Genomic DNA, 16170 nt, shown 5'->3' with positions numbered 1-16170 from the left:
GAGCGAGCCGTGTGCGCGCGGGGTGCAGGGGAACAGGAGCTGAGCTGCGCTGATCTGCGCTGCACCGTTCTGTGACGCACGGCGACTCTCTCTGCTGTCTTGTGCGCTTCCACACACGCTGCGACCCTCGGACAAGAGGAGACAAGCCAAAAGGAAGAGAGAAACCAAACCAGTCCCAACGCAATGGGTAAGGACACTTTGGCGAGTCTTCCCTCGCTCTTCTTCTGTTCTGTAGCAATACGGGACTGGGTGCCACTGCGTAACGGTTTTGTCACTCGGTTGCTTAGCGTGTGTTTCTGCTAAATTGATTCAAAGAAGATGGGAAAGGGGGAAAGTAAACTTTTATGAAAGCTTAGGGGAAAGATGCTTATTGGTTTGTTTCCACTCTTTTTTTTTTAACCGATGCATGTATCAATGAAAGTTGATTTCTGGAGCGGGCAGCACCAGTATGAATTGGAGATTATAGAGATCAGTGTGTGTAGGAATGTGTTCCCCCACCACCACCGCTATCATTCTAGATTTCAACCCACACACTATTACTAGTTACGCAACTTTTGTGTACAGTTTATAAGCGCATGTCATTCTTTGTGACCCTTTACGCGAGGTAGTGTTTTGTTCGTTTCAAAACTTAACTGAAAATACCGAGTAAAAGTGTTCAGCGTTAGGGTAGGCGGTGATATCACACGCTCCCATTGTTGGGATGCTGAACAGTTTTATGCCCTCACCCAAGTGTTGCGCAATTTCTGACACACTAACCTGAAACAATTACATTGTGGTCAGTAAAACGTCTGAAAGTGTAAGCTGGACTTTATAGTTTGACATCAATTCTTTGCAAAGATTTGGATACTTTTCTTTCCCCTGGTTACGCTGAGTTTACTTTTGTGTCCTAGACTTTTTGTATGGAACAAAACTTGTGAACGTTTTCAGGCAGAGACAGTTACAGATGGTCTACTGTAATAGGCGGTGGAATATTGCCTTTTTTTCAACCACTTATTCCATATTAAATTTTGGAATAGATAGAGGAAAATTCCACTGTTGATCTGTCCCAGCTGCAAATGTAAAACCAGCTTAATCCTTCTCACAGAGCCTAGTTCAGCTTTCTTTCTTTCTTTCTTTCTTTCTTTCTTTCTTTCTTTCTTTCTTTCTTTCTTTCTTTCTTTCTTTCTTTCTTTCTTTGCCTGGATTACTGACAAATTTCTTCAAGGGTGCTGTACATAGCTTTAATATTGCTGCATCTCAATTCTAAAAGCATCTTTTGTTTAATTATGTTAATGTGAGTTCAGCTGGTTCGGGTGCAGAAAGGGTAACTTTGAAGATGTCTTCTGGTAAACAACGGGGTTTGACTTTCTGTTGGCATTACAACTTCACCCATACAATTCTACACCCATCCCAGTGATTAAGTAGGTAGAGGTAGTATTTGTAGAGTTTGTGTAAGTATACTGGATACGTGTGTATGGCTGAAGCTGTTTATTAATATATGCAAGTTACTTGCTTGCTTCCACAGCTTGTGCAGTGAATGTAATGAGCGAATGCTGAAATTAGCTTAAACATGGCACAAACCAGATTGTGCATATATGAAAACTAGAAAAAGAAATGAGTCATTTGCAGGGATTGAGCAAGATGGATATTTCATATGCTTAGGTAAGGGCTGAGCGACTAATTAACTTTGTATGTCCAGGAGGAAAGCCACCTGAATAGGGTCCTGCGACAGAAAGACTTTGTGTCTCCCCAGTGGGCATCACCCCTTAGGGGTGTGTGTCTGTCTGAAGAGGGTAGGTGATCTATTGTTTACCTTCCAACCCAGCATTTTTACAGCCAAAAATGGATGTGGATTTCAGCTTGAAAACTGAAATAAAATGGGTAGGAGTGTGGGAGGGGGGCTTTCTCTTTCATAATTATAAAAGAAATTCAGCATTGTTAGTTGCTCTTGAGCCCAGGAAACCCTTTTCTTTTATCCCCTGTTGACTGCTGCCCTACTACATCCGCTAGACTTCTTTGACCTTTCCCAGGAACTGCATGCGACCAGAGAGTCGCTTTTCCAAAATTTGCATTGGCTGGATTTCATTTTTTTCTTTTTCCTTATCAGTTAGTGTTATGAACCACAAATTCTTTATGTACTGTATATTGGAAAGTCTGTATATATTGATGGTTGGATGGAAGTGTGTGTATGTATATATGTGTGTGCATATACAGTATATATATTTATATTTACTGTGTAAATGTACAGACAATATAGATTTGAGAATGCATGTACATTAATATTGCTTATGCCATAACACATGCTAATATACATATGTACAGCATATGAGGGGGTACATTAGTATATGCAGTATATATAAATATTCTCAAACCCATGTATGGATGCATATATAATATATATGTATAGTCTTCTATGTGTATATATACCATGTACAGTATACTTATGTACTATATCAGTTATTCTTGTTCTCCTAATTATTTCCTGATTATTACATTTTATAATTTTGTTATTGTTAGTTGATCATATTTGCTTTGCCATCAAGAGTGACACAGTGGTGCAGTGGTTAGTGTTGCTTCCTCACACCACCAGAAGCCTAACTTCATTCATTCCCAAACGAGTAGCTGTCCGTGTGAAGTTTGTAGTTCTCCTCATGTCTGTATTGGTTAACTGGCAGTTCTGTCAATTGTCTCCATTTGAGTGAATTTGGGTATGTGTGAGAGAGTGCCCAGGGGCGGCACAGTGGCGCAGTGGTAGTGCTGCTGCCTCGCAGTAAGGAGACCTAGGTTTGCTTCCCGGGTCCTCCCTGCGTGGAGTTTGCATGTTCTCCCCGTGTCTGCGTGGGTTTCCTCCAGATACTCCGGTTTCCTCCCACAGTCTAAAGACATGCAGGTTAGGTGCATTGGCGATCCTAAATTGGCCCCAGTGCGTGCTTGGTGTTGTGTGTGTGTCCTGCAGTGAGCTGGCGCCCTGCCTGGGATTTGTTCCTGCCTTGTGCCCTGTGTTGGCTGGGATTGGCTCCAGCTGACCCCCGTGGCCCTGTAGTTAGGATATAGCGGGTTGGATAATGGATGGATGTGAGAGTTCCCTGTGATGTACTGGCTTTCCATACATTATTGAGTCTCGCCTCCTCGGTGATGCTGACAGGATAGGCTCCTTCTCCTGATAGATAGATACATATCTGATTATCAATGCAGCACTCTAAGTGGGATATATATGGGATACACAAAACTAGATAGTGTACGTACAGCCTCCATGAGCAGGGAAGTACAATGTCTCATTTTTCTTCTGATATCCTTGGTTTTCCCCTGACATCCCAAAGTCATGTATGTTAAGGTGTTTATGGACTGGCACCCCTTCTAGTGTTTGTTTCTTTCTTGTTTCTAGTACTACTAGAATGGATTTCATCATCCAGCCCCCCTACATTTAGATTAAGCTCCAGTAAATGTTTGGATGGAATTTTGTATAAGATCCCACAGTAAGTAATAAGTGTACATATGGAGTACATATAGTAATAAGCATGATGTTGAGGTCTAATGCATTGAATTATAAACCAGCAGCCTTATAGTCTTGGGGCAGCAGGGTGGTACAGTAGTTAGCACAGATCAAGAAAGTTTGTTTTGAATTTTGGTTTGAATTGGTGTAGTTTGCAGGTTCTGCATGTCAAACATGTGCCAGGTAGGCTTAATGGTGACTCTAAATTAGCCTTGTGTAAGCGAGGTTGAATGTGCTCTGCACTGGACTGACTTTCCATCCAGGATTGGTTATTATCTTCTGCCCATTGCTTTCATGATAGGCTTTAGCCCTTGCCAACTTGAACTAGATTAAGCAGATTTGAGATGACTGGGGTCCTCAGACAGGCTAATTTTTTAGTTATTTATACTTAATACTTATTTTAACCATACCATTTTCTAGGGTCATGGGGGCTTGAGCCTATCCTAGGAAGCCCAGGGCCCAATGCAGGGCAATCCTCTGGGCAAAGCACCAGTCCATCGCAGGGTAAACACAATCACACATAAACACACGCATGCACACACACTAGACCCAAGTTACCTTCGACAATCCATCTGACCTGCACGTCTTTGAGCTGTGGGGGGAAACCTGGGATTTGAACCCTGGTCTCCTTACTGTAAGGCATTAGTGCAACCACAGCGCCACCCACTTGCTTTAACTCTATTTGTGAATATGAAGCGCGCTATAGAGAAGTTTATAAAATTAAGATTACATTGCTTATTTTCAGCAATGTTAACTACAACAATTATTTATTGTATTTCTTCTGTTTTGCAAGAAATGTACTTAAAAGGGAATCTTTTTTCAATACAGCGTGGACTCACTAGTGCAAGTAAACAAAATTCATCGCCGTAGACAGGCAGTGTGGTGTAGTGGTTAAGGCTTTGGATTTCAGACCCTAAGAAGGAGGATTCAGATCCCGCTACTGACACTGTGTGACCATCAGCACGTTACTTCACCTGCCTGTGCTCCAACAGGAAAAACAAAAGAAACGTAACAAATTATATCTGAGGTGTTGTAAGCCACCTTGGGTAAAGGTGTCAGCCAAGTAATAATAGTATTGTATATGGACTGTTTTATATATATGTGTATATATTTTATAAGGCATGCATCTCAAACATTTAAAAAGTAGTTACCTGAAGTGGCATCTGTGTAGTGTATAAGCACAAAAAGATATGAGCTTGTTCTTGAAGTGGTATACTGCTAAAATCTGACGCCGTCATTAATGAAAAAGTTTGACTCATGAGATAAATTATCTAGCATAAATTTTGATCTGGCGATTGTGTGCATCTGCCTATCTTATTTTCATTCGGGTTGATGGTTGTTTTATTGTTGTTTATATTCCTTATCTTTAGGACTGTGACATCAGCACACTATTTGTGATGTCAGAATTTTACGGAAACTTATTTATTTTTGGGGCACCTCCATTTTGTAGCTGGGATACTTAGGTAGCACCATATTGTTAGTAGAAATGATCCTAGTCATATGATAGTCACATTATACATAACCTGGGGTGTTGTCATCCTGCCCCTATAAAAGATGGTGGCACAAAATAAAACCTGATATAATTCTAATAAAAGAACATCTACTTTGTGTTTAGCCGTTTTGCAAAGATGCAGTTACTTTTTTGGTTTTGATCTTCTTGATTTGTTTTCTTGACTTTTATTTTGGTTAATTTTTTTTTTTTTTTGAGTTTTGGTGATGGATATTTTTGTATTCCTTGTGGTATCTCTGACCATTTGGCTGTACCTGACTACTTCTTTGCCTATTCCAAGTAGTGCTTCTCAGCTTCTTGTTTATTGCGCATCTCCACATTCTGGGTACTGTCTCCAAGACCATAACATTAGCCAGTGTGGAGCAGAGAGATAATAAAAAGGGATTGGAGGACAGATAGAACAGAAGAGTGGACCTGATACGTTTCACTGTAACAGCATGAGCTCGGTGGATCTACTCCTGGAAGCAATCTACTGTCTCATGCAGTGCTATGTATCCCTTTATCCCATGGCTAAGATGTTGTCAGGGATTAAAGTAGAGTGTAATATTTTGATATCTTTTGTTATTTTTATTATTATTATTTATATTTGGACTTCTCTACAGTAGTTACTTATTCATGTTACCAGTCTGATCGTTTATAGTTAAGGTTTCTACTCCACTATGCTGTTTTCAGACACATGCTTTACACAATGCAGCATGCAATATCATAGCAGCCATCTTATTTTAAGAGGAGCAACACATACTGGAGATCATCTGAACTTAGTTATAGATAAACAGAGAGAGTTACATTTTTGTTTTGTTCTGTTCCGAGACTTGTCTTAGCTTCATAATTTTAACAGCCTCACATTTCTATCTCTCCTTTGCACGTAAAAAATGTCTTATCAGTCACATTTTGATTGCTTTGTGGATCATTTCTGTTTTATGGAAAGATCCCAATGGTCAGGACATGAGTTAGTGTGATGATAAGGAACACACAACTTAGTGGTTGAGCGCTATATAGTCAGTGTGCTCCAAAGCTGTGAAACTGTAATGTTCTTTGAATAGTAATAGTAGACCTTTGTGAAAACAGAATAGTGAAATGCAGGAGATGTGATATAAGCACTAATTCAGTCAATGACGTTTGACAGAGGTAAAGCCAAAAATTTGCCTGGAGAATGAATATAAATTGGACTTGACACTCTGAAAGCAATATGAGTCAGTTACTTTGGTGTATGGCCTCTGCAAAAGAACTAGCATGCCATCGATCATTTAAATAGCAAATGAAGAATTTAGGTCTGCCACCTGTTAAAAGAATGAGTACTGTTCCAAATTATACTGTCAGAGTTTTTCATATGTCCTCATTTTACTGTATTATGTAAAGATCTTTTTTGGGTGTTCACCATTGACCAAGTTTTTATCTTTTGCTTGCGTACGTTTTTGTAACCTTATATGAATAACATCTTCTTGCTTGCTTTGACATCACCGGGTGTGGTGGATTGGTTTCATATTATAGTTAAGTTTGTAAGAAATCAATAAGCAATGACACCTACTTTTACTAAATCAAGGAATTGTCTTTCAGTGTTATATTCTTAACTGACACATTTTCAAAGTAATGCATAGGACAATTCCATGTGTATTTTTTACACATTGTACATAGTTAGTGCTTTTCTCATAGATAATACAGTAGGGTGGTAGTAAATCGCTGGCCTTGTCACTCTCAGACCAACTCCTTAGCATCTGAGTCACACTTCTTGACCAAGTGGGCATCAAATCATTTCATATGTTTAATGTCTTGTGAGAAAAAACGTTGCTGAATGGCTTGAACTTTCTTTTTGGCCACTTTTCACACATATCTTACTGGTATTGTTGGGCGGGGGACGGTGGTGGGGCCGGTCCCCTCTGTCTACCAACTCTTGAATATTGCACTTTATTCACTAGGAGTGCAAGTGGAAAGAAGTGTTGACATTCTTATTCTTTAACTGTGTGAGTTCAGATCGGGAGCAGCCTACTGGAGCTCGACTTACTCGACAGTGTAGTAGGTATGATTACCATAGGACTGTGTTTTGGGGTTTTCACTTTACATTGAAATTTTGACATTTTTTTTCCTGTATTTTTAAAAATATGTAGTGGACATTAAAAATATCTACTTCTGTTCGCTAAACTACTTTTATGGTAAACTCTATCCACAAATTTCTCACTGCCTCAGGAAAGCAGAAAACATCATAAAAGACTCCTCACACCCCGCTCATGACATGTTCCAACTGTTGCCATCAGGCAGAAGATAGAGGAGCATCAAAACAAAGACTAATAGACTGAATAACAGTTTCTACCCTGATGCTATTAGGGCACTGAATGCCACCTAATCACCTCCAATGCAGCAGTGCAATAGATGACATCTTGTGCAATAGTGTTTTATGTGCAATTAGGGTCTTATGTTGAATGTGTGTGTTCTACCTTATTTCTTCTTATCCTTTATCCTTTTTTAATTATATTTTATTTATATTTTGACAATGCAGGGACTGCACCTAATTTTGTTGTATTTGTTACAATGACAATAAAGATATTCTGATTCTGATTCTGAAATGATTAAATACAGAGACTAAAAATAATTTTTTATGAAGTCTCACCTTGCAAAGCAGTTTTTCTAATGTTCATTTTCTTGGGGTACAGATGAAAACTGAAAGTGTAATAAAGTGAGTGTTTTGAAAATCTGACTATAAACATATAGGCACACAGAGTTACACTCTGGCATGAAAATGTTGGTAGGCTTCTTGTTCACAGACCTGATTGACAGAATTTCACTGTTAACGTACAGCAGGCCAGTTTTATACTGGATTTATTTATTCAGATCCCCATGTCTGTTGTTAACAATAATTGGTTCGCTGCAAAAAAAAAAAAAACAAAAGTGAGAGAGCCGTCAGCGAGCGTCTTGCTGCTTAAGCCACTCCTGAAGCGTGTGAACAGACTGCTTAAAGTGGTACCATTCATACCAGATGTGGAGAGTCTAATAGGAGCATTTTCAGAGTGGGATGAATGCCCTTTAAGCACGTCCCACCTAAGCAGAATCCTGCAGCCGTGTGAAGCACTGTGCTTCTATTATGTTACACAGAGGAAGACCAATTCAGAAATGGCTATTCAGGCATAATCCTCCAATATATTGAAAGCTGAAAAACACTTCTGGCAGCAAGCCATTCAGTAAAATAGTAACTTTTTGAATATGGAAATAACAAATGAGATAATTTGTTAAAGTAAGAAGTTATTGCACCTGCCAGATAACCAAGCATACTTACACAAGTGTGGGAGCTTTGTTTCATGTGTTCTGATCTTGTACTTTTTGCTTCCCATAATCATTTTCAGTGATGTGTGTACTTTTTTCCACAGGCAGATCAAGATTAAAGTTGGTTCTTACAAAACTTGGGCCCCCGAGCCCCGTAAAAGGTGATCAGCCCTTGATAATATATACAGAAAGTGTAATAATGAAAGCAATTGATGGGGGGGGTACGTACGAAAGCTCAGCACTGTAGAGCCGACCACTTTGCTGAGTTGATTAAATTAATTGAATGTTTCTTTGCATTCCCTAACAGCTGCATAAGTAGAGGTGAATGGGAAAATGTGATCTACAATAAAAGTACTTTTTTTATGTGATGAGTCAGGGTTTTACATAATGTTCCAATTTTCCATTGCCACGAAAGTGCTTTATCCAGTAAACTCTGAAAAGAAGACTTTTAAAAATAAACGCAAGCTGGATAAGAGTGACAGGCTGAAGGAGGACAGCCACACGTGCCTGCATTATATTAAGGACATAATCTTCTTTGCGAGAGAAAGTAATAAAATGACTAGAACAGGACCAGTGTCACAGCAATGTCAGGTGGTGTTAGTTAAAGTGCGGAAAAGATCATGGAAAAGAGGCAAGACTTCACACTGTGCTGAAACGTAAGGAGCCAAGAAATCGAATGTTTGATTTATCTGTCGAAAAGCAAACATAAAGTGAGCCAATGCAATGGTGAACATTAATTTGTTCTTTTATAAAGGCTTAGGGATCTGTCACCCAACTGCTGGGACCTTGCAAGGAAGCAAGCAATAAAAAAACAGACATTTAAAGTCTATGCATCTCTCACAGAGGGCTCTGGGCTTGTTTTTTGCATCAGTGCTTAGCTTTAAGTCTTAGAAAGAATATAATAAGAAAATAAGACATTACAGTCGTGGCCAAACGTTTTGAGAATGACACAAGTATTGGTTTTCACAAAGTTTGCTGTTTCAGTGTTTTTAGATCTTTTTGTCAGATGTTTCTATGGTATACTGAAGTATAAGTACAAGCATTTCATAAGTTTCAAGGGCTTTTATTGACAATTACATTAAGTTTATGCAAAGAGTCGTTGGCCTTTCTTTTTCAAGACCCCTGCAATTCACCCTGGCATGCTGTCAATCAACTTCTGGGACAAATCCTGAATAACGGCAGCCCACTCCTGCATAATCAATGCTTGGTGTTTGTCAGAATTTGTAGGTGTTTGTTTGTCCACCCGCCTCTTGAGGATTGACCACAAGTTCTCAATGGGATTACGGTCTGGGGAAGTTTCCTGGCCATGCACACAGAATTTCGATGTTTTGTGCCCTAAGCCACTTAGTTGTCACTTTTGCCTTGTGGCCCGGTGCTCCATTGTTTGTCACCAAACTGTTCTTGGATGGTTAAGAGAAGTTGCTCTTGGAGGATGTTTTGGTATTATTTTCTGTTCATGGCTGTGTTCTTAGTCACCATCAGTGCAGAGCTTGCTCAGGAATGGCAGCAGGCAGGTGTGAGTGCATCTGCTTACACAGTGAGGTGAAGACTTTTGGAGGATGGCCTGGTGTCAAGGAGGTCAGCAAAGAAGCCACTTCTCTCCAAGAAAAACATCAGGGACAGACTGATTATTCTACAAAAGGTACAGGAATTGAACTGCTGAGGACTGGGGTAAAGGTATTTTCTCTGATGAATCCCCTTTCCGATTGTTTGGGGCATCCAGGAAAAAGAAAAGGTGAGAGCTACCATCAGTCTTGTGTCATACCAACAGTAAGGCATCCTGAGACACCATTCATGTGTGGGATTGCTTCTCAGCCAAGGGATTGGTTTCACTCACAATTTTGCCTAAGAACACAGCCATGAATAAAGAATGGGACCATAACATCCTCTGAGAGCAACTTCTCCCAACCATCCAAGAACAGTTTGCTGATGGACAATGTCTTTTCCAGCATGATGTAGCACTGTGCCATAAGGCAAAAGTGATAACTAAGTGGCTCAGAGAAACAAAACATTGAAATTTTGGGTCCATGGCTAGGAAACTCCCCAGACCGTAATCCCATTGAGAACTTGTGGGCAATCCTCAAGAGGCGGGTGGACAAACAAAAACCCACAAATTCTGACAAACTCCAAGTAGGCTATTGATTATGCAAGAATGGTCTGCCATCAGTCAGGATTTGTCCCAGAAGTTGATTGACAGCATAGCAAGGCGAACTGCAGAGGTCTTGCAAAAGAAGGGCCAACACTGCAAATATTGAGTCTTTGCATAAACTTAATGTAATTGTCAATAAAAGCCTTTGAAACATGAAATGCTTGAAATTACACTTCAGTACACCAAAGAAACATCTGACAAAAAAGATCTAAAAACACTGAAATAGCAGACTTTGTGAAAACCAATACTTGTGTCATTCTCAAAACGTTTGGCCACGACTGTATAGTATAAGGTGATAATAATACCAATGTACTGTAGAGTTTTATTTAATCGATGGTCCAGCCAACAACAACAATATCATATACTGTAGATGACAAGAGTGAATTAATGTTACATTCATCCATTTTCTAATCCACATGTTATGTTGTGAGTCTCAGGGAATCCATGCCTGTCTTGGCAGCTCCAGATAGGAGATAGGAAACCAGTCGTGAATGGAATGCCAGTCTAGTTCTGTGCATCCTTACATTTCCTCCCACTCTCCCAGTTAGTTAGTTTAATACACGGGTCTTAAGAATGGGAGGTGAGGCTGATATGCCTGGAGAAAACCCCACCACCGTCATGGGAAGAACATACAGAATTCCTCGCCGACTGTGGTCAGACCCTGGGATTTGTGAAGCATCAGTGCTCCCCACTTCATCACCCCAAATTTAATGTATTGCTTATTTACAGCAGCGTTTATTCATATTATTCAATTAACACAAGTGCCCCAAATGCTGCACAACCTAGAAAGTGGATTTTAAAAGAAACAAAAGAAGGCAAAAAGAAGATTCAGAACTTATTTAGGTTAAATGCTTGCACTGAATTCTAAAGTGTTCATTTGGATCAGAAAGGCTAATTCAGAAATGGGAGAGAATTGCACAATTTTGATGCCATGCACTGAAAAGAGATTTCTTATTTTTTGATTTTAAAAATGACTGGCAAACATGCCTCATTGTAATAAGGGCAGTGACCAGGTGCGTGCTGATAAATCCATCCGTATGTTATCAAGCCTGGTTAATCCTGTTCTGGGTCAGAGCCGCTCGAGTCTCTCCTGACAGTAATGAGCACCAGCTTTAGGTGGTAGGGCATTACTCAGATGTAGGGCACATTCAGACACACCCATCCTTACACACACACATCAATTTGGAGTGCCTTAATGTGTATTCTGGGATGTGGGATGAAACATTGAGAACCAAGAGAAAAATCCACACACAAGGAGAATATGCACACTTCACCCCCGCAGTGCCTGGGACAGGACCATAGGACTGTGGAGCCGTAAAGCACAAACCATTGTGCTGCATCTCAAAAAGATGCTACAATAAATACAATCTCTTTGGATCTTGTACTTTTCTTAATTTTCTCTCTTTAATTCCAAAGGTTATATATTTCTTTAGACACTCAATACATTGTCTGTCTATTTTTTTGTATTACCTGCTGACATCCATTCCAAAGAAGACTGTCATTGTGCTCACTGTGAAGGAGATTTGAAAGTAAAAGTGAGACACCTGATGGGCATCCTTAGCTTAAACTCATCTTAGATATCAATAAAATAAAATGCACCTTTTCCATTAGTAGTAGGTTGCAGGATATTATATATATTTCTCCAAGGGGGACATTTGGCTTGAAGAAGGGGCCTGAGTTGCCTCAAAAGCTTGCGTATTGTAATCTTTGTAGTTAGCCAATAAAAGGTGTCATTTTGCTTGACTTCTCACTACATTCATAATGACTAACATGATACAACACCCTAGTACTACGAACAAAAGCTCATTGTATAAATAAGCATGCACCAGAATATTACTGTTGCTACAAAGGAGCCCCAGTTGCATTTCTTGAATACACTGTAATTTGTTGGCTGAAAGTCCTCCGTGGTGGTGTGTCAGAGAGAGGATGTGCAGCTTTGTTCATAATGCCACCTAATGCCCCAGAGCCCTGAGTCAACAGCACTTTCGTATTTAATCCACAGCACTGCAGTTATCAAAGTCATGGTGAATTACTCGATTTGCAGTTGTTTATAAATATAAAGCTTTGTTTTGCACTGTAGAGATTTTCTTTGGGTATATTGGATGGATATTTTTTCTCATTTTACCCAGCATGCTTGCGATTGTGATTCATTTTAGCTGTGTGTGTGTATGTGTGTAAATAAAGAATGAGCATAAAAAATGTCAGCAAGCAGATGGCAGGTGTCTTTAACTAACTTAATATGTATACAGAATGTCAACCAATTAGCCCAGCCTTGCACACCATGGAATTTGATATTTTTAAATTCTTCAAGTGACATGGCTGATGTTTTACATATTCAGCTCAAAACCAATTCCCATTTTACAGTTTTCTTTTTCAGTAACCTTGTGTTTCCTCCATCCCACCTTCCATTTTCAGTACCCACCCTGTCCAGTTCAGAGTCGTGGTGGGGCTGTAGCCTATCCAGACAGCATTGGGTGCAAAACAGAAACCAGCCCTGGATGGGGCGGCGGTACATCACAGGAAACACTCTCTCTGTCTTAAATGAAACTGCGCAAACTGGACACGTCCCTGAGGCAAACACTATGCCCGTCCATTGGTTAAGCCCTTGAGTTCACAGAACAGAAGAGAATGGGAACAGGTGTGAAATTTAAAAGAAGCAAATGAGAGTCAAAGCCCGAAAATGACAGAGGCAGGCAGTGTTTCTTCAATGTTCAGCTCATTTTATGATGCTTTGTATATGATGTCACCTAAAATAGCGTTATTTAGTACAGATCATATGTTTAAAGTGTATTAGATTAGTGCATTCCCTGAAGATGAGTGAGGTCTTTGGTTATTAATCCAAATGCAATAAGCTTTAAGCCTTCTTATAAAAGTTAGCCAGAATGTACAAATCGGGGACAAGTGATTTTTCAGTAACAAAAAGGAAAGCTTTTATGAGTTATACATTACATCTGTAATCACTTGAAGAGGACGCTAATCAGATCTGTGTCTGTATCTCTAAACTGATCAAGAATGTGCATTACTATTTGTCATCACGCCGATACAAAATGGCAAACTGCCTGCTTACTATTAATCTAAAATGCATGTCTCCTGGACTGTCAGAGAAAACACAAAGAAAGTGTAGGAAATAGTCGCAGACACAAATCTCCATGTATATTTAGACTCTATCTCCTAGAATTGTTAAGTAGCAAACCAAAAGAACAAGTGTGATGGCTCCATCCCCTCCACTAAGTGAGCTTCTTAACCTGTGAGTGCTCAGACTGTTAATAAATATATTTATGTAGTGTGCTGGGAAGGTAGCATCACTTCAAGATAGGCCCACCTCATCAACAAGCTGATTAAAGGGGATGGAATGCAGTTATGGGATGCACTCTTGACACCCTGGAGGTAGTAGTGGAGAAGGGAATGAAGACCAAACTAATGGCCATTACGTACCTAGCTGCGCATCCTCTCTTTGACACACTAGCAGCAAACGTACGTGAAGAAACGCTATTGAGGCTCCTCCATAACTTCGACAACAGGCATTTACAGAGCCTCACTATGATGGTGACTGCACTCAAATCTTCAGAAGTCAGAAGTTTTCTTCTTTTTTGTAAAATTGCTGGGTGTATTTAAGGGGGTTGTTGTGGATTGTTTATTATGACATTTCTTGGGATGCTGTAAGAAGCTACATTTCCATCTTGAGACAAATGAAGTTCTATCTATCTATCTATCTATCTATCTATCTATCTATCTATCTATCTATCTATCTATCTATCTATCTATCTATCTATCTATCTATCTATCTATCTATCTATCTATCTATCTATCTATCTATCTATCTGTCTATCTATCTATCTATCTATCTATCTATCTATCTATCTATCTATCTATCTACAGACCAATAGTTGTGAAAATCTTGAGGTATTGGCCAGTGAACAAGGAATGTATGAGAAATATTTTTCGGGTTGATGCATACCTCATTATGTGACAGTTTAACAGGCGTCAAAGCTTGATTTTATAAGTCTTTTAATTACATTTTACAGACAAAATAAATAGGACAGTGTCATGTAATGCACATCCATCGTGTGATCTTTCATGTGACTGGAAACGATTTTGTGGCCGATAATGAGAGCATTACAGTCAGATGGGGGCTTGATTCTTTGGTCCATGTGTTTGCGCTGCCATTTGTTTTTCAGATGTTCATAAAGATGATCTTTTAGTGAAGGTGTAAGATAGCTGTTTGTTTACTATGAATACAGACACTGCTTAAGACCTTAATACCAGAGGGTGGCAGGATTGTCTTTATTTATTAAGGATTTGCATTGCTTTGGAGAAACAAGCTGCTGATGTGTGTGTGTGTGGTGCAGTTTTCTGTTCTTTTTCATTTGCTGTTCCTTTGTATAAATACAGGGCATATTGTGTTGCCTCAGTAGAGGCAGGCTGGCATGCACTGGATGTTGCTTTAATACTTTAACAAAAGCTTAGTACAGCCAAACAGCTGACATGTTATATATTCTAGTGATTTAGGCTGAGGTCATCCTGGTGGCAGTTCCAGACAGATATAATTTGAAAAGAAAATCTACCAGACTAATGAATATAATTTATAAACGTTAAAAATTTTCTAACAGAAAAATTAAACAATTATTATTTATTTGTTTTCCCTCCAGTAAATAGTGGCCCCTTGTACCTCAGCACATGCATTGCTTATGGCATTAAACTGACCACATGTTTTGGATTTATTTTTTCAGTTTTGTGAAATATGAGTAGAAAAACCTTGAGATATTACAAATGTGGTTCTTAGGTTTCACTGCTGGGACTGCAGTCATTTATTTTAGATTTTTCTTCCCCCTAATCAGACCAGATTAGTGATGGTGCACACTTTGACATAAAATAGTAAGGCTCTTACCTAAATCAGTTAGATGAGTCTGCTTTGGGCAGCACACTGCTTTTAAGAAAAATGTCAGGCTGCACTGGTGTATTGCACCTTTGTGAAAGCAAATGTGGGTAAGTTACCAGATTTGACTTAATATCATAGGGCTCACCTCAGAAATGTCAGGTCTAGTCTCTTTTTTTTGTCTTCCGAGAGCTCTTATGTAAAATCTCTTGGCATGCTTTATGAAATGTGTTGGAGTTTGCCAAGAAAGAGGCTGCAGTCATCAGCTAATGTGCTTCTCCAACAGCTTAGTCATATGATTACACGGAAGCCCACACTGCTGGCTCAGTAATTGTGTGTGTGAGAACAAGAAAACTGGAAGCAAAATTTAAACAATTTATGTTTGTCTTTCTGAATAGGCTTTATACACCAACACTTGTTTTTTTCTGTAGCAGTTAAAAGGAATGTGGCACACTCAGATGTCATTGGTTTAGAAAATTACATTCCATTTACACAATTTAAAAAATTGATACACAGTTAGTAAGACTGATACACCACTCCACTTAAATTGGATTTATCCATGGATCTGGTGTAAGGCACGGAGACATGTTTTAGAATAAAATAAAAATGTGGTAGCGTTGCTGCCTCGCAGTTAGGAGACCTGGGTTCGCTTCCCGGGCCCTCCCTGCATGGAGTTTGCATGCTCTCCCCGTGTCTGCGTGTGTTTCCTCCCACAGTCCAAAGACGTGCAGGTTAGGTGCATTGGTGGTTCTAAATTGCCCCTATTGTGTGCTTGGTGTGTGTGTGTGGCGTGTGGTGGGCTGGTGCCCTGCCCAGGATTTGTTCCTGCCTGGCTCCAGCAGACCCCCGTGACCCAGTGTTAGAATATAGCGGGTTGGAAAATGACTGACTGAAAAATGTGAGAGTTT

The 16170-nt window shown here is 39.6% G+C and overlaps 1 protein-coding gene across 1 annotated transcript in view; it reads left to right on the top strand.

The window, feature by feature from the left end:
* Nucleotides 1–33: 33 nt before the first annotated feature.
* The window catches only part of gpm6bb (glycoprotein M6Bb), a 239188-nt gene continuing 223051 nt past the window's right edge, over nucleotides 34–16170 (top strand). Inside the window, exon 1 of the mRNA XM_028800844.2 lies at nucleotides 34–187. Coding sequence (XP_028656677.1) covers nucleotides 184–187 — 4 coding nt within the window. The 5' untranslated portion in view covers nucleotides 34–183. The remainder of the gene's footprint in view (nucleotides 188–16170) is intronic.

This window comes from Erpetoichthys calabaricus, chromosome 4, assembly GCF_900747795.2.
Source record: "Erpetoichthys calabaricus chromosome 4, fErpCal1.3, whole genome shotgun sequence".
NCBI classification, from domain to species: Eukaryota; Metazoa; Chordata; class Cladistia; order Polypteriformes; family Polypteridae; genus Erpetoichthys; species Erpetoichthys calabaricus.
The sequence above is the reverse complement of the archived record's forward strand: the minus strand, read 5'-3'. Positions and strand labels throughout refer to the sequence as shown.